The sequence below is a fragment of the Cyrtonyx montezumae genome, unplaced genomic scaffold, assembly GCF_038088225.1.
Source record: "Cyrtonyx montezumae isolate F1298 unplaced genomic scaffold, pur_monq_1.0 scaffold_10, whole genome shotgun sequence".
Taxonomy (NCBI): Eukaryota; Metazoa; Chordata; class Aves; order Galliformes; family Odontophoridae; genus Cyrtonyx; species Cyrtonyx montezumae.
The window spans coordinates 4,048,263-4,066,571 of NW_027071826.1; the positions used below are offsets into that span (position 1 = coordinate 4,048,263).

At 52.8% G+C, this 18,309-nt stretch overlaps 1 protein-coding gene across 1 annotated transcript; it reads left to right on the top strand.

Annotated features, from left to right (window-relative positions):
• The first annotated feature begins 15,632 nt into the window (after positions 1-15,632).
• On the top strand, positions 15,633-17,476 carry GNG2 (G protein subunit gamma 2). Its single transcript, XM_065748773.1, has 3 exons — positions 15,633-15,765; positions 16,441-16,601; positions 17,082-17,476. Exons 2-3 carry the CDS (start codon positions 16,515-16,517, stop codon positions 17,208-17,210), a joined length of 216 nt encoding a protein of 71 aa, XP_065604845.1. The 5' UTR covers positions 15,633-15,765; positions 16,441-16,514; the 3' UTR covers positions 17,211-17,476.
• The last annotated feature ends 833 nt before the right edge of the window (positions 17,477-18,309 follow it).

Genomic DNA, 18,309 nt, shown 5'->3' on the forward strand with positions numbered 1-18,309 from the left:
GGGATCCAAGGGAATCTCCTGCTGTGGTTTCAGGGGACCTCCTGAAGCAGCCCAGAAGATCTGTGGGCAGGAGTGGGATGCAGGTGATGGAGTGCTGATGGGATTGGCATGCGGGGTGGGCAGGAAGATTCTCCATGTTCATCCCTGGCCTCTGCCAAAGGGAGATGCATAAATCACTGCTCTCCATCAGTGCTCAGCACTGCTCAGTGTTGCTGACTCATCCCCCAACCCCATACAGAGGGACCTGGACAGACTGGATCAATGGGACAAGGTTAATTGTATGAGTTTCAATAGGCCAAAGTGTCAGGTCCTGCATTTTGGTTACAATAACCCCAGACAACCCTACAGGTGTGGGAAGGAGTGGCTGGAAAGATGCCTGATGGAAAGGGACCTCTGTGTGCTGATGGAAAGCAGGCTGAATACGAGCCAGCAGTGTGCCCAGATGGCCAAGAAGGCTGATGGCATCCTGGCCTGGATCAGGAATGGGGTGGTGAGCAGCACTGGGAAGTCATCCTGTCCCTGTACTTGGCACTGGTGAGGCCTCACCTCGAGTACTGTGTTCAGTTTGGGGCACCTCAGTACAGAAAGGACAAGGAGGTGCTGGAGCAGGTCCAAAGGAGGGCAACAAGGCTGTGAAGGGCTTGGAGAGTGTGCCCTATGAGGAGAGAATGAAGGAGCTGGGGGTGTTTGGTCTGGGGAAAAGGAGGCTGAGGGGAGACCTCATTGCTCTCTTCCAATAACTGCAAGGTGCTCACAGTGAGAGTGTGGTTGGGCTCTGCTCACTGGTGACAGTGACAGGACGAGGGGAGATGACCTTAAGCTGCACCAGGGTAAGTTTAGGTTGGATATCAGGGAACAATTCTTTACAGAAAGGGTCGTTAAGCACTGGAATGGGTTAGGTGGAGGGAGATGCATCCCAAGCATCCATGGGGAGGTGGTGGAGTCACCATCCCTGGGTGTGTTTAAAACCATTTGGATGTGGTGTTCAGGGCCATGATTTAGCAGAGGGCTGTTAGGGCAGTATGGTCAGGTAGTGGTTGGACTCGATGATGTTTAAGGTCTTTTCCAACCTGAGTGATTCTATGATTCTCTAGCCAGGCCATGGGATACAGAGATGCTGTTCATGCTGTGTGTGCCTGGGGTGGGACGGGTATCAGTGGCTTTGTGGTACTGCTGGTCCCATGGCAGTAAGGAACTGGCTAACCCTAACCCTAAATCATCCTTTCTGTGAAAGGATCTTCCAGTCAGGGGGGCGTGAGGGCAAGTGACTGTGCAGCAAAACTAAAAAACCCCGAATTATGACTGAAAGCATAGAGAAGCCCCTAATGGTGTGGTTTTGTAACAGCGAAGTTTGTTGTGTGCCTTTGGTGGTACGGCCAGAAATGACAATAAAGTGACAGTGGTTTGCATCGCTCTCACTCGCAGCGATTGGAAGAGCTCTGGGTCATAAAGAGGTGATGGAAATGTGAAGGGATGTCGTGAGCGTGCCAGGTCGGTGGTGCTCTGCTCCAGCATCGCTGTGCTGGGAGAAGTGGGTGTGGGGTCCCCAGCCCTGTCCCCTGGCAGCAGAACCAAGCGGTGGCATCTGCTGCCATCCTGTGGCAGTGGCAGTGGCTGCGGGGACCTCTGGGTGGCAGCTGGGCCGTATCCCTGCCCGTGTCCCGCGTGAGGCATCGAGGACAGCAGCCACCGATGTGATGAGCATGGCTGTTCTCTGCTCCGGCTCGTACAAAGTCTCCCTCTTGCACTGTGCTGGCTGCATCCCAAATGCCATTGCTCTGAGATTGTCATCCCTCTGCTGGTGTGTTCCTGGCCCTGCTTGCAGCCCCAAGGAAGGGCGGGTATTTGTCCATTCCATTAATCTTCCTTTCCCCATCCTCTGCTGGGAGGGGATGTGCATGGGGAGGGGACTCGGGGCATTTAGGAGCAGCAGTGGAGCGAGCACCCAGTTTGGAAGTGGGTGACCATCCCAACCCAAGCCATTCTATGATCCTATGATGTGATTCTGCGCGGATGAAGGTGAGGATGTGAAGTTGTGCTGGTTTTACAGATACGAAGATAAGGAGGATGAAGATATGAAGGTGGTGAAGAAAATGAAGATGCTCCGTGGCAGGAGGCCATCGTGCAGGCTGCACCTGCTCAACAAGCTCCAGAAGTAGTGCCATGTGATCAGAAATCCCCACGTTCTCTGAAAGCTGCCCCTGTCTTTGGTGGGAGTGTGCCCAGAGAGGGGCAGCGTGGTGGGCTCTCAGTTGCTGACTGCTGCTGGCATGGGATTCTCAGTTAAATGCAATGATGAAGGAGGGGCAAGCACAAGGCAGCAAGAAACATCTGGGGCTGTAGTGATGATTTGACAGCTCGTCCCCATCACTCCTTCGTGGCCCCATGGAGAGGGCCCCAAGGAAGAGCTCTTCTCATCTCCACCCCTTGCAGCCTCACACCAGCTCTCTCTTCGCACTGCTCTCATCCCAGCTGCCAGTTTGACAAGTTCGCATGTTCTAGCTGTCACACAGGAGCTCACATTCCGTCTCCAGTTGCCTCCGTTCCAGACTTGGCGTCTCCCGTCATGGTTTTGGCAGCCTGGGTGGCTGAGGACTTGAGATCTGCAGCGCGACGAAACGCAAATGCCACCTCCCTGGCAGGAGAGACAGCCATCTCTGCGTGCATCCAACCCGACCGAGTGGGTCGGCGTGGAACTGCTTACCTCTACCAGTCAGCCACTGGGAAAAGCTAACGCAAAGTAGAGAAAAAAAGCCCATCCGAAGTAGAAAGTGCTTGGAATGGGAACCATTTGGGCTAAGTGGGAAGCCAGGCACCAAAAAATAAATAAATAAATAAATAAGGCACTTGAAAGAGGAGAATAGGCTGTGGCAGTGCTATTCTGGTTTTGCCACTTGGGCGCTTCCCACTGGGGTCTCCTTCTGGGGGGGCACCCTTGGGTGCTGCTGGAGGCCAGCCCCAGCCTCGCCCTGTGGCTGACCAACCTTGGGAATCGGGCATTGCTGTGGGAATGATGGGGAAGCCCATTTTCTTGCAGCTCACTGCCCCTCCTTCCTGGAAATGTGTGTGGGGAGATCACGTGCAGCCCACAGCCCTGCTTTATAAAGGGGGTTACAGGTTTAATAATGGGGCTTATGGGTTTTGACAAGAGGGCTCATCAAAATGCATCCCAAAAGACAACCCAAGGCACCCGAGGTGAATCCACATCTGGGATGTTGGAGGTCATTTTGGGGTGCAGATGGAGGAAATAAAAGATCTTATAAAGAATCTAACCACCTCCCCAAATCCTAAAAAGATCCTAATCCTAAAATCTGGGCGCTGGGGCTTAAATGTTTCAAAAAGAAAAGATAAAATAAGGAGATGCCAGGGGAGCACGTAGGGGCTGGTGTGGGAGATAGGGGGTTGGAAAGGGCTCGGGGGGGCTGAGGACCCCCAGCAATGGGAGAAGAGGGGATCCAGGGAGGTGTGGGGGCGAGAGAGGGAAGGGCCGGGGGTGATGGGGTACAGGATGTGGTGGGGTGCAGGAAGGGCTGGGGTGCAGGATGTGTGATGGGGTTTCGGAGTGGGGTGGTGGAGGGGAAGGGGTGTGATAAGGTGTGGGGGCGGGGGTGTGATAAGGTGCAGGGGTGTGATGGGAACGAAGGGGGTGTGACGAGATGCAGAGGACATTATGGGGGTTCAGGAGGATGAGATGGGGTGCAGGGGTGTTTTGGGGGAAGGATGTGGTTGTGCGACGGAGCTGCAGGGAGTGGGGCGGGCGCACAGCGGGTTGTGGGGTCGGTGTAGGGCAGGGGTAGGGAGAAGGGGCAGGAGGATGGGAAGGGCAGCCCAGGGCGTAACGGGGCTGCAGAAAATGGGGACCGCGAAGGAGAGGGGACTCGGGGTGGGGAGAAGGGGAGGGGACAGGAGGGAGAGCAGCAGCAGCGGGAGGAGGAGGAGGAGGAGGAGGAGGAGGAGGAAGTCGGGGCCGAGCCGCTTCCTGTAGGCAGAGGGATGAGCGCAGACAAAGCTGGGTGGGGACTCGCCGCTCCGGGCTGCTGCTGACCGCCCCTCTGCCGCCAGCCCGCATCCCTTCTCCATCCATCCCTCCATCCTTCCGTCCGTCCGACTGCCGCCCCGCGGGGAGAGCCGGGGCAGCACCGCCCGCAGGTACGGGGAGAGCCGGGGGGGCAACGGGAGCGGGGCTGGGGGGCAGCGGGCGCTCACGGACCGGGCACACCGTGGCGATCCCGTGGCAGCGCCGTCCCTCGGGCACCAAACCTCTCGCTGCTTATTGCCCCCCAAAAGGCGATCGTTTCACCCAGATTCCCGGTTTGCATCACCCCATCGCTGCCTATGTTGGTTACCCCGCGGGGACCCCGCACCGCCCAGCCCGTAGCCCCAGCACCAATGGGTGCTGCGGGGATGGTGCCCTGCCCCAGCGCTCAGCCCCCAGCAAAGCTCTCTGGGGGCTGATCCTCACTTAATCAACTGATTTGCCATCACATGAACGGCTTTTTCTCATGATGAATGAGAAGTAGTGTTCTCCTGTTTATTTTTTTTTCTCCCCCACCCTCCCCTTCCCTACAGAGGGCTTTCCCTGCCCCAAATCCCTCTTGCTGGCATGGATCTGCTCCCCGCCTGGCTTAGGGAGGGTGTACTTGGGGTGCCCCACCCCATCACCCCCTGTTCTCTCAATGACTGGGATTTCAATGGGAGTCCCGATTTTCCCTGCTGTGGCCATGCAGCAGGAAGCAGCACGACTCGTGCACGGTCTCGGGAAAAGTAACCATGGCAAATGCACTGTGTGCCCAGGCAGCTCCCTGCTGTGCCCAGGGACTGGGGAAAAACGGTCCGAGGTTCCCTGTGCCAGAGGGAGAGGAATCCAGTTCCAGACTTCAGTCTTCTTGCAGCAAAATGGGTTTATAATGAAGGAAAGACTCGAATCTCAGCTCCCCACTTATTGCCAACGAGTCCCTGATAAACTCAGGGTGTGCTGCCCCGATGCTGATGGGGTGGGAGCATAGGGCAGCGTTATCACTTGTTGTTGCACCCTTGTGTGCAGTGCTTGTGGGTTTTCCGTATTGTTTGATTCCTGCTGGACAGACCCCAAATCCCCATGGCACCTCCCGGGGCTGGGGCATGTCCCCTTGGCACCAGGCTGGGCCCAGGCCCAGGGGATTTTTCCACCTAACTGGATTTCCCTCCATGCAGCTGGAGCCTGCAATGCTAATCCTCTTTTCTGCCATATGGCCGCTGGCTGGATTGAAATATGACTCAATTAATTATTGCCAGGAAAGCCCTGGGGCGAAGTCTTTCTCCAGGAGGATGCTCGGAGCTGCTCCGGGCGTTGTTTTCCCACCCCATGCCACGGGCTATGGGGTCAGGCTGTTCCTTTTGCACCTATTTTGGGCCTTTTCTTGCCATTTCCATCCCCTTGCCCGCTTACCAGTGGCACGCTGCCAGCTGCCACCTGTGACACGAGCACGACGTTCTCAGCACCATCTGGATCCCCAGCCCCGGGGGCTGGCATCGTGCTCCTTGGGGTCGGGGCATGGCATCCCAGAGCAATGCATGTAGTCCTGCTGGAGAAACCCAACGATGGGGATCGTTGCCAATCCCCAACCCAGCCAACACCTCCACCACCCAACGCTGGAGCTCAGTGCATGGCAACATCTCCAACTTGGCACGGCACGGCGCTGCCTTCCGCCCGGCCCCACAGATGCACCCGCCTGGATTTTGCTGCTTTGGCCTCAAAACGGCGTCGGCCGAGGCACCACTTCTCCCTTTGAAAACCCGTGAGTCATGGGAGGAGGGAAGGCAGTGCCGCGCATGCAGTTTCCATAGCAATTGGGACTGGAGAGGCGGCACCCAGCCTGCGGCCCTACAAACGCTGCCTGGCCCCACTGATGCTGCTGGAGGGCTATGGGGCCCGGTCCCACAGTGGTTCCCAGGGGGCTTTTATCTGGGCCTTCCCATCTCCATTTTGAGGTTAGGAATTAGGGGACAGCTGTGGGAAAAGCATCATTTTTGGCATGAGTTGCATCGGTGCTCAGCGGGACGTCTGGTTGTGCCTGGAGTGGGATCAGAGTGTGTGCTCATGGCATGCACAAGTGGGAGAGGCGAGTAATGGAGTCGTGTTGTGGGGTTAATTTTCTTGCCTCTCAGCCTCTTTTCTGGCTGTTTTATCCCTCTTGGGGGTGGGATGGTTGGGGAGGCAGCAGGATGCTGCAGCCCAGGCCATGGGATGCAGTGTACAGTGTCCCTGTGTGAGCTACACGTGTGAAGGATGAGGTCTGCAATAATGCATCTCCTCCATTCCATGCAGCCAAAATCATTTTTTCCACATACTCAGTGGCGAAAATAATAATAATAATAAAAAATCCCTGAAATGGCATCGTACCAAACCTTACACCTCCCCACCTTGCCGTTGGTTGGTAACAGCTCTGACAGCTCTTGGGCAGCAGCAGCTGGGTGAGATGCAGGGAGTGGCAACCACATTGTGTTTAAAGGGCACTGTGAAAGGCCCTCTCCATCCCCAGCAGTGTGCTTGGAGGCTCCGGTGGCAGTCTGGGTGTGCTCCACCTGGGGACAGGAGCAGCACCGCAGTGCCTGTGCACGGTTTGAGGCAGCACACATCGTGCTCAGTGGATTGACTCCTCGAGCTGAGCTGCTGTCTCGGTTTAACAGGCTTAGTGCCCTCCTTGACTGGGAAAGAAAGTTAGCTCCGTGCCTCCCGTAATGCTTTACCTGGGTCTGTAAGAGGGGTTGTAACGCGGCTTCCCTGCTCCTTCAGATCTCATCATGCATCCTGAGCAATGAACACCATGCAGTCACAGCAATGGGAAAAAAAACCAAACCAACCATCCAGCACAGGATATTCCCACTGCAGCTCCCAGCAGACCCCGCTGTGCTGCTGCCTCACCTCCAGCATGCTGCCCTGCACCGCTCCCACTGCAGCTCCCTCCCCCTGGGGCTGCAAAGCTCCATCAGTGCGGAGCTGAGAGCTGGAGCCTCGCAGGGATATGAGCCACGAGCAGTTCTGCTTGAGGGAAATGTGCTGTGAGAGTGTCTGGAGTTGAAGAATGGGATCAGCTCCTCGGTGCGGGCGCTTCCCCGGCTGGCACGTTGGGGAACACGCTGACAGCACCCGGATGGATTCATGGCACTAATTATAGGGCTTGTCAGCGCTGTCGTGTCGGTGCTGCTGTGTTGGGAAAGCTATGCTCCTCCAGTGATGGGAGCAGGGACAGATCCTGCAGCTGCATCAGTCCCATGTCGCAACGCATGTCCCATGTCCCAGCCAATACCCCATGTCCCAACCCATGTCCCGTGTCCCAATCCACATCCCAACCCATGTCCCATGTCCCATAGCCATTGTTCTTCAAGGACAGGCAGGGTGTCCACTGCGGTGCTGGAGAACCGGGCTCCTTAGGCCATTCTGTATTGGACGTGAGATGTTCAGCATTGATGCAATTCGTTTTCAGACACGTTTTTGGTGGATTTGCAGGGAATTAGCTGCAGCAAGGAGGAGGGAAGCGAGGTGCAGGATAGGGTGATGGAGGTGGGTGCCTATGCCCCATGGCACTGTAGGGTTTGGGCGCTTTCCAATGCTCTGGGGCTGTTCATGTGCCCATGGGCATGGTCTCCTCACCATATCACTGCTTCCAAACCTTCTTGGGTGCTCTTGGAAAAACACCAGCATGACTGAGCCCCCTGAAACACAAAGCAATGGGAGAAGCTCTGTTTCTGGATTATGAGCCAGGTACCGGTGTATGTCCAAGGCTGTCATCTTGGGAATTGCCTTTGAGCAGCTGTGGGGAGTCCTGAAGCATGCTCCAAATGCACCGGGAGCTGCACAAAGCCCATCACATGAGCATGTTCCTTCTGTAGCTGCTCGGCAGTGCAACTCGTGACACTTCCTGCTCTTACTTATCTCCCGGAACCTCTCACCACCTCCATACAGCATCTCTTGCACAGAGCTGCGCCGGGTGCTGCCATGACATGGGCACATTGGCTCCACACACACTTTGGGATGTCTGTGCTCCCTCCCAGGGTCCCGTTGGCCATGCAAAACCCACCCTCACATTTTTGAGACGGGGGCTTTGGCTCTGGAGGATGCTCTGCTGGCACGTTGTGCCACTCCATCTCACTTGTTTTATGGTTAACATTGGCACTCAGTGCTTCTGCCTGCCTGGCAATTGGCTTTGGTCCATTTTGACTGGAGCTGGATGGAGAGAGCAGGGGAATGCAACACCTCAGAGAGGGAGGTGGGGTCACAGTCCACAAGAACCATGAAGATGTGGCAATGAGAGATACAGGCAGTGGGCATGGTGGGGTGGCATGAGCTTGGGCTCAGGGGTCTCAGAGGTGTGAAAGGAGTGGGGTATTTTGCAAACGGATGTCAGGCCAAAGGGTAAATGATGGTGGTGCTGGGATGCTGTGCTATGGCAAGGAACTCCAACTGAGGTTTTGGCTTTTGCCATGCTGGGATGCATTGTGGCTCAAGAGCAGGTGGCCATGAGAAGAGCTGCCCAAGGATCTGCCCCTTCATTTTTGTAGAATCCTAGAATGGAGTGGGTTGGAACAGACCTCAAAGATGTCCTTTCCATAGTGGAATATTCAGTGTTTCTATGATTCAGGGTTTAAGCTGGAGTCTTCTGTTCCATCCACTGTAAGTCCACGAGGTTCCAGGATCACATCAGCAGCCACTTTCCTCATGTGGCACAGGGAAACCTGCACAAGTCTCCTTCACAAAGCTCTGGGGCATTCTGAGAGTTTCTATACCTTTGTTTGGGCTTCTTCGGGGCCATCGGCCCTCCACAGCCTCTAAAAACTACTCAGAGCTCTTCCTATGAGCTCTGGGATTGTGTCTGCACCTGGAGGAGCTCTTCTCCTGCTGGGAAAGCTTTATGCATCCTCAGGGTCCTGTGTGAGCCCATGGCCTGGGTAGGACCTAGTGAAAAGCTGGTGGCCTCAGGACCTGTGCTCCAACCTGCCCCAAGGACAACGTTTCCAAAGGGCTTTATGTTCAATTATTCAGTGCTGGCCTGTTTGTGCTCCATCCATTGTATTTTTAATACTGTGATGGTGTTTGTGCGGTGCTCTCAGTGCTGGTACCATCAAAATACTTTGCATTATTTATCAGCTGATTTAATATAATTGCTGCTCAGCCTGGCGTCCTCACTGGGGGTGGGATCCATGACTGCTGCTTCCTGGCTGATGCCTGAGGGGGAACGCAGCCACCCCCAGGAGGCACAGAGAGCAAATGAGGGACGTGCTGATCGGTTTTGAGCCTACGTTCGAGCCCTGTGTAAATGCTGCCATTAATGGCTGCAAAACTCAGCCTGGCTTGGAAAGGATGCTGCTCCTCCATCCTACCAAAGCTCAGCCTCCAAAAGAGCAGCTGGCTTCAGTGGTTTCTGCAGCTTAGGCTGGCAGCGATACAGGGAGCAGCAGCAGGATGAGTGCCGAGGAGCCTGTGGGCAGAGAAAACTGAAATGCTGTGGCCACAGGTTGTTCTGAGGGGCTAAGGAGATGGGAGTAGGTATGGGGTGGAATAACTGAGGCATGTGGGGTGTGCAGCATGGCCAGGGTGAGAGCTGTGGGTCCCATCCTGCCCTGCTTTCATCATGTGTCTTCATCCCCACTGCAGCATGGGATGGAGGGATGGATTGAAGGATGGAGGGATGGTTGAATGGAGGGAGAAAGGGATGGAAGTGTGAAGGGAAGGATGGAGGGAGGGATGGAAGGATGAAAGGAAGGGTGGAAGGATGAAGGGAGGGATGGATTGAAGGAGTGAGGGATGGTTGGATGGGTGGAGGGAGGGAGGGATGGAGGCATGGATAGATGATGGAGGAAGGGATGATTGGATGGATGGAGGGAGGGATGGAAGGATGGAAAGATGAAAGGATGGAGGGAGGGTCGGAGGGTTGAATGAATGATGGAGGGAATGACGGAGGTATGGATGGATGATGGAGGCATGGATGGATGATGGAGGGATGGCTGAGTGATGGAGGGAGGGATAGAGGCATGGATGACTGATGGAGGAAAGGGCAGAAGTACGATGGATGTTGGAGGAAGAGACAGATGATGGGGGGAAGGATGGAAGGATGACAGATGGAGGTGTGACAGATGAAAGGGTGAGCTGTGTGGGAAATGCCACCTTGCACTGCTTTACTCAGAGTTTCACACATATTCTTTGGCTTTGCGTTTTTCCTTTGCTTTTTTTACAATGTTTTGTATTGCAAATGTAAAACCACTGCCCCAGCAAGTAGCTCTTGGGTGGTTTTCTTCTTCTGTCTGCGCAATAACAGTGTTTGCTAAGTATGTGTCACTTCACGACGCAGCAAGAATGATGTTTGGTGTCACATGCAGTGCATTGACTCAGCAGGAAGTGTGGCAGGAATGCAGCAGCGGCCGCTCAGCGTTTCCGGCAGATTATTGTCAATAACATTGTGAGAAAAACTGGGTTTCAACAAAGGAGAAAATGCTCTGTGTGCATTTTAAGGGAAAAACAAGCTGGTGCAGGGACTGGGGCTCTGTGGGAAAATGGAGAGGCAGCATCTTGGGGCTGATGGATGTGCTGAGACCCAAAATCCTTCGTCCCAGCAGCCCCCGCCCCAGCTGAGCTTTCTGCTTGCATCAGAAGGGACCCAGGTGTGCAGGCTGCCCTGTAATCACTTTCTGCTTTTGCCTCAAGGCTGCAGCAAGCAGGGCCCAGCAGCAGAACTGCTGTGGAAAGGAGGCAATGTGGGTCAGATGAGGAGCAGCAGCAGCAGCCGCCGCCTACTTCTGGCTCACCAGCCCCGCTGACCCCATTTGCAGCACCACTTGTCCATGGGAAGCAGCTCAGTGTGCTCCTTGGGTTCTAGTGCAAGAAATCATTTTTCAGCATCACGGGTTATAAAAGCATGGGGATTTATTTTTCCTCTTTTCCCCGTTCAATTGGAACCCAGCTAAAATCACCCACACTCCGTAGTGATCCTCCACTTGCTGCATAGGATCTGGCCATCAGAAACTCTTCAGCAGCTATCTTACATTTGCAGGTTATCCATAAAGATCTTTACCCCGCAGCCTGCACACAAAACGTAGCAAACTTCAGAAAACTGTTGTAAATCTCAGCCACCTCCAAGGGGTGTTTGTGTGGTGGATCTCAAAGGCATCTGCTTGTGGAGCTGGGGATGCTTAAAAAGGGAGAAGAGAGGAGGGGGGAAGAGGAAAGGGAAAGAGGAGGGTGGGGGGGAGAAAAGAGAAAAGATAGATAAAAAAGACAAAAAAAAAAGAAAAAAAGGAAGGAAAGGGGGAAAAAAAGAAAGAAATGATGAAAAAGAGAAAAGAAAAATAAATAAAAGAGAGAAGGAAGGGAAAACCATTTCCCAGCCTGCTGCCTTGATAGGGATGGGGGGAGGAGCAATGCTCAGTAGCACTGGGGTTTTGTTCCACCATAGAGGATAGACTGTGACCTGTTCGATGTATTTGAAGCTTGAAATAGTTCCTTATGAGTAATGTGGTTCAGGTGCTTATCACTAATTAATTAATTCTTTTGTAGCGTGGATACCTAATTAAAGCAGTCTAAGGTAACTCCTGAGGGGTCTTAAGCTAAAGGGATGGTTAATGGGGCTGTGTCTGAGCTGATGCAACTCATGGGGCAATTCCCAGTGGCTGGAAAGGTTTATTAGGTTTAGTGTGGCTGTTACTTAAAATAAAATTCCAATAAAGGTTTGATTTGGGTGAAGTCATCAGAGACAGCAGCATGGCTCCCAGAGCACAGCAGGGCTTCTCTGGGCAAAGAAGTGATGTAAAAAGGCACAATTTTGGCGTTTCCAGGGCTGAATGTGCTTAAAAGCATGACTTTCTGGCCAGATTGGTGGCTCATTCCCAAATTCCCGTCCTCTGCCATTCCTGCAGTGGTTGGTGAGTGGCAATAGCTTTGAATGAAGGGCAAGGAGTGCAAGGCATGGGTTTGCCCTTTTGGGAACAGTGCTGCACAGCTAAGTGCCAAAATTCTTCTACAGATGTAGACTCAGAGAATCACAGAATCACTTGATCTGGAAGGGACCTTTGAAAGTCATCTGATGTGACCCAAAATATCTAATCCAATCCAAAACACCGTGTAATGGCACCACGGGTCCGTGCCCTCATTCCTCATACCTCCCATTAACACCTGTATCTTGCTGCTGGGAAATACTTGAGAGCTGTGGGACAAGAGGAGAGGAACTGGGATTTCTAAGCAAGCTGCATTTATTTTAATGTCAATTTGAGTTCTTTTGGTGAACGCATCAAGAAGTGAAAGAACCAAGAACTCAGCAATGTGATGCTTATTCTAATGAAAGAGTGATTTAAGTTTTCTAGTGGTCTCTCCATGGTAGAAATGAACCCTTGAAATGAGGGTTTCTGATCTCCTCTGTTTCCAAAGAAGATCACAGACAGGCCAGAAACCCATGGGTCAGACAGAGGCCAGGCTGTGGGATCCACCAGATAATGCTGGAGTTAAACAACCACCCAGGGTCTGCTGTGGGAAATAGGCTCATAGGCTGCTCTGAGTTGGAAGGGACCCTTGAAGGTCTGGTCCCGCTCCCCTGCAATGAGTAGGGACACCCACAGAACCATTCCTTATATCCAGTCTAAACCTTCCCTAAAATAAGAGGCTCCCCAACTGAGATGAGTGGGTGATGCAAAGCTCACGATCACCACTTTCCTGGGGCTGTGAAGGACATAGGGGGCAGAGATCCAGGAGTGTGACCCATGGGAAGATATCCCCTGATGGGACACACGTGTCACCTTGGAGCAGGGCCAGGAGAAGTCTCTGCTGGGCTGCAGGCACTGGGATTAGTGCTTTGCAGCTGGGGCACTGCTGTTTTTTCCGGGCAGCATCGATGTTTTTAGGGAGTTTCCAAAGCTGCGTGTTCTCTTCTCGGGCCAGCTGCACAACAATAAAACACGAGCATAAAAATAAAATGCGAGCAGCAGAGAGCTTTTGTTATCTCTTTTGGAATGATTTGACATCCTGGTATAGGATGGAGGCCAACGGCTGCTTGCAGGGGTATGAACTGGATGGTCTTTAGGGTTCCTTCCAACCCAAGCCATTCTATGGTTCTGTGATCCCATGACTCCACGCTCTGCTGGCTTTTCCCCCAAACACAGTGCGTTTCCTTTTCCTGCCCACTGGAAAGACAGCTCCTGAGGGCTCTCCCGCTCTGGGAAATGTCCCTTCACCCTCATCGTCTCTTAAGAAAACAATTAAAAAGAAAATAAAGAGAGAATAAAAGGAAGTCGAGGTTGCTTTCAGTTTGTTTTCTCTTCTCAACAGTTGGGGCACGTGTGAGAAAATAGCAACCTGAGATTCTCACTTCTGTATGCCTTTTGGGGCTCCCAAAGGCCAAAGGGAAGAAAGACCCTTGAATGGGGGGGAGGGGGTCTGCCCCATGCTCCGGTTCATGTCTGCATGCATGCAACCCTGTGCTCTGGTGCTCTGCTTTGGAGGAGGCTTCTCCTGAGCTGCCTGGGATGGGACTGCTGTCCTGCACCATCACCTCCATGCATACCCTATATAGGAGATGTTAGCTTTGTGGTCACAGATGGATGGACCAGAGCATTGCTCCCTACAGAGCAACTCTTTATCCCATGCACTGATTTCAGAGGAGAAAACTCATTGGGAACCTCCCTCCATGCACCAGTTTTGGAGGACAAAACTCACTGGGAAACTCTCCCCCAGGTATTAATTTTGGAGGAGAAAACTGGGAAGCCCTCAGCTGTGCCTTACCCCATGTGATGTGGATTGCTTGATGCTGGCACTGCTTTTGGGGTGAAATGGGGTAGCATAGGGCCACACAGGGCTAAGATCGTAGAATCATTTGAGTTGGAAGGAACCTTTAAAGGTTGTCTGGTCCAACCCCCCTGCAATGGACAAGGAGCAGTGGGTTCTCTGCCCCCTCCATTCCAGTGATGGGAGCCCAGAGCAGATAAAGGGTTGTCACCAAACCCTGGATATGGGAATACTGTTGGCATCAGGGCTGGCCCTACACTTGTCACGTCTCGTGCCTGGCTGCTGGATGGTATCAGCTACTGGTGTGATAATGAAGCTGTCACCATGGAAACAGGCTCATTTTCACACTTTAATTTCTTTCCTACTTGGCTCTGTTGTGTCTCTGACCCATGAGCTGCTGTTTGAAGATTTCAGTGCCACGTTGGGCATTGGGCAAGAACATGTAGATTGGAAAAGGGAATGTGGCTTCCTGCTCATTCTGTCAGCAGTATTTTTACAGCTTTCTGTGTACATTTAGTCATTCTGTTTCCAATGGAGCAGCCTGTTTTCCAAGATGGCTTTTAGCACAAATAAGAACTGCGGAGATGCTTCTATGATTCTATCAGACTGAGTCCCTTTAAGTGGACACCACAGTGCCCGTGGCAGGTTTCTGGGCTCAGAAATTTCACTGCTGGGTTTTGCTTGCTGTTGCCCAGCACAGGATCCAGAGACGTGGTGAAGTCACTGTCCCTGCAGGTGTTCAAGAAACATGTAGGTGTGGTACTAAGGAACATGGTTTAGTGGGGAACATTGGTAGGTGGATGGCTGGACTAGATGACCATAGAGGTCTTTTCCAACCTTAATAATTGCATGATTGTATGATTCTATTTCAGTAAAAACACTCTGTTTCCCAATGGGTTGTGCTTAGTGGAGTGTGCCTGAAGTATTTGAATGTTTTCTCCTTCCCCCAGTCAGAAGAGACCCCAAAACTGGGATCTTCCCCTGTCACTTGGGCTTAATCTCAAGTTGAGATAGGAGAAGAAATTCTCCTCAGTGCTTAAAAAGCAGCACTTTAGTAGTGAGCACTGAGTTCAAGAATCTTAAATTGATGACTTTCATTGCAGAATGGGCTATCTTAGAGCACATTTTGCATTGTGTTGGGTCTCCAAGGCAGCAGCACCAGCTGCTTTGCAAAACATAGAAACACAGAATCACTGTGGCTGGAAAAGACCTCTGAGATCCCCAAGCCCAACTCCAGCCCACCCCACTGTGCCTACTGTCCATGTCTTTCAGTGCCAAATCTCCACAGTTCTTGAGCACCTCCAGGGATGGTGACCCCACTACTCCCTGGGCAGCTGTGCCAGTGCCTGTCACTTCTTACAGAGGAGAAATTTTCCAGTGCTGTGCTGTGAATAGCCCACAACCCCTCTGCACAGTACCCAAGCATCAAACCAGCCTGAGAGCCTGAGCTGTAATCACAGCCCAGAGCCCGAAAGAGACAATATCCAGGTACTGTGCATCATAAACATCATTAGCATGAAAATCAACCGCCATCCTTACTCATTAACCTGTGGTCTGCATGGCAGGAATCCTATTATCCAGACACACTGCAGAAGTGCGGTGGTATCGCTGTCCCCATGCAGTGCCATGGAGCCCATAGCTCTGTGCCACTTATGGCACCAGGTACAGCACCTTTAGGGCAAAGTGGGCTTAGGGAATTCCAGCTGATTCTGCTGGGAAATAACCAGGACACCACTTGCCAGCAGCACTCAGATATTTGCCCACTGACTTGAAACCTCTTCCTGTGCTGAAAATCTCATTGCACGCAGAGCATCACTGTGGTCTGTCCCCAGCGAGCTGCTGGGAGCCGGAAGGAAGCTCTGAGCCCTCCTCGGGGACAGAAATAAAAGCATCACCACAGCCATCAGAGCAGGCTTTAAATTTCTCTCCATTTCCCTCCTTCTGTAAAGGTGTTGAAAGCCCCGAAGCGGAGCAGCTGTTGCCCTGAGGACATCCAGCACCAGTGGGACCTAGTTTTGGTAAAGCAATGCTACCCACACCAAGCACTGGGTGCTGGGAGGGAGGGTGATGCTGGGTGCCTGGCTGGGGCTGCTAGAGAGTAGAGGATATAGGTTAAATGGGTATATATGGTACATAGGTTATATGGCATACAGGTTATATAAGGTATATAGGGCATATGAGTTACGTGGGATATACGGAAAAATATCCACAGTGGAGTTGGCATGGCCATGCTGAGCATCCCTTGCCCATCTGGGGTGGAAAATTGAACAATAGGAAACTCCCTCGTACTGTTTGGCATCTGCCTCCCTGGCAGCAGGGATGGAGCAAAGCAGCTCTGCACAGTCACCCCACAACACCTATGGTCACCCCAAATAACCTTAGCTACCCCAAAAGCCACTGGTCCGGAGGGCATGTGGCTGGGGGAGGCAGAGGCATCCCCTGAGCTCGCCCCTTTATTTCCTTCTGCTCTGTTGCACTTTAGCCTTTCTTGTAATGCCCAGTGTCCCCCAAGCATGGCTAACAGGGAACCTCCATTCCAGCAGCTATGTCCACAGAGGATGGTGTCTCTCTGCCCTTGCCCGAATACAAAGCTGAATGCTGGTCTGCATGTCCCCCCCTCACACCCATATTCATATACTCAAACACCTCCACACCCCAAATACAGCCCCACCAAACTGCTTTTGGGATTTCAGGGATTCCAGACTCTGTGCCAAGCCACTGTCCCAGCTCCTGCCTGCTGCCCGCCCGGGGAGTGCCCGGCGTGCCAATGGCCAGCAACAACACCGCGAGCATAGCGCAGGCACGCAAGCTGGTGGAGCAGCTAAAGATGGAGGCCAACATCGACAGGATAAAGGTGATGCAGCTGGGGACTCATTGGGCATGAAGAGGGATGTTGTGAGGGTAGGTGTTGATCAGAATTATATTGTAGGAGCCATCAGATGTGGTACAATGTGGTAGGTATGGAGGACATATGTCCCAATGGCCCCATAGCCATCCCATGGTCATCTCATCAGCTATGGGAGGTGGTTTCTCATTAGCTATGGGAGATGGTTTCTTGGAGCAGTTTCCATGGGGTGGGAAGGTTTAGGGACATGGCTTGGTTGGGCATGGTGGTGGTGGGTCAGCGGTTGGACAAGATGATCATAGCAGTCTTTTCCAACCTTAATGACTCTACGACGCTATGATTCTGTGATTAAAGGCAGGATGTCCCATCCCCAAGATGGGATATTCTGTACCCATGGCAGGGTGTCTCATCCCCAGGGTGGGATATCTCATCCCTAAAACAGGAGTCCCCCACGCCATCTATCTCCAACACATGGCTCCTTCTCTGCAGGTGTCCAAGGCAGCAGCAGACCTGATGGCATACTGCGAAGCTCACGCCAAGGAGGACCCCCTATTGACCCCCGTCCCAGCTTCAGAAAACCCCTTTAGAGAGAAGAAGTTCTTCTGTGTGATCCTGTAAAGCCTCAAGGAGTCTAACAGGCACTCAGGCCACCCTGAACACTGATGTAGAGTTTTTAGGGACGGGGACAACCTGCTAGTCCACAGAATTTAAACAAAAATAAGTAAAATACACGGCCTGGAAGCTACAGAGATGTGCATGTTTAAAGAATCTGGCCGCCTTTGGGGGATATAAGATGATCCGCATTGCGAGGCAAAAGAGCTGAAGTCTGTAGAGTTGCTTAGAAAGAAAAAAAAAAAAAAGGAAAAAAAAGACAAAAAAAAGAATATTCGTGTAAAGAATAAATTCGTGTCACTTTTCAGCTCACAAAATTGTTTTGATTGTTCCATATTTAAAGCACCAGAGTGGTGCTGAGCGAAGTAACCACTAAGGATGTGCATAACCTTCTTGGAATGATGTTGGTTCCTTTCTGAGTACAGGTTTTTTTTTATTTAAGCTGCCGGATCTATAGCTGTAGCTGGCTGTGATGTTACTCAATGTTCGGTCTCGTGCTTTCCCATTCCCTGCTTCCTGTCTTGTGCCTGGTGGCTTTGCCCCGTGGTGAATGGTGTTGTGCTCGCTGCTTCGCGCTCTGTGACAGCTTTTGGTAGTAGTGCATGGGGTTTGGTCTCTGCTCGCCCGCTGTGGGTTTGCTGTTTTGTCTGACACCATGGGCCGGTGGGAGATGCTGCAGGAGGTGATGTCAATGGCAAAGCCAATCCCTGCAGCACCTCTCGACACAGCTGCAGACCCCAAAACCAGTGCTGGCCTCTTTTTCCTAGGTCCAGCCCTTCGTCCCACACCTCCGTGCCTCTCCCCTGCTCCCTGCCCGTCCCTGTGCCCATTCCCCTGCAGCGATGGGAGAGGGCTGGATGCAGGATGATGCCCAGAGCACCCCACTCCCACAGTGCCTGATGCTGTGTTTACACACAGCCCTGTGCCAGGGTGAGGGCTCATTCCAGGTCCAGCATCACCCACCATCAGCATTTAGGGGGAAAAAAACCTCCTCTGGGGGCTGCTGGATGCTTGTGAGGACATGGCTCACCAGGAGCCCCCAGGACACTCCAATGCTCCACATCCAACAGTGGCACCGGGATCCCATAAGGTACTCTGGGCTCTG

Bases quoted from the DNA above. Each gene is read 5' to 3' on its own strand.
- GNG2 (XM_065748773.1), top strand. From the start codon at position 16,515: ATGGCCAGCAACAACACCGCGAGCATAGCGCAGGCACGCAAGCTGGTG. The intron at 16,602-17,081 runs GTGATGCAGCTG...CCTTCTCTGCAG, and splicing joins CCAACATCGACAGGATAAAG to GTGTCCAAGGCAGCAGCAGA.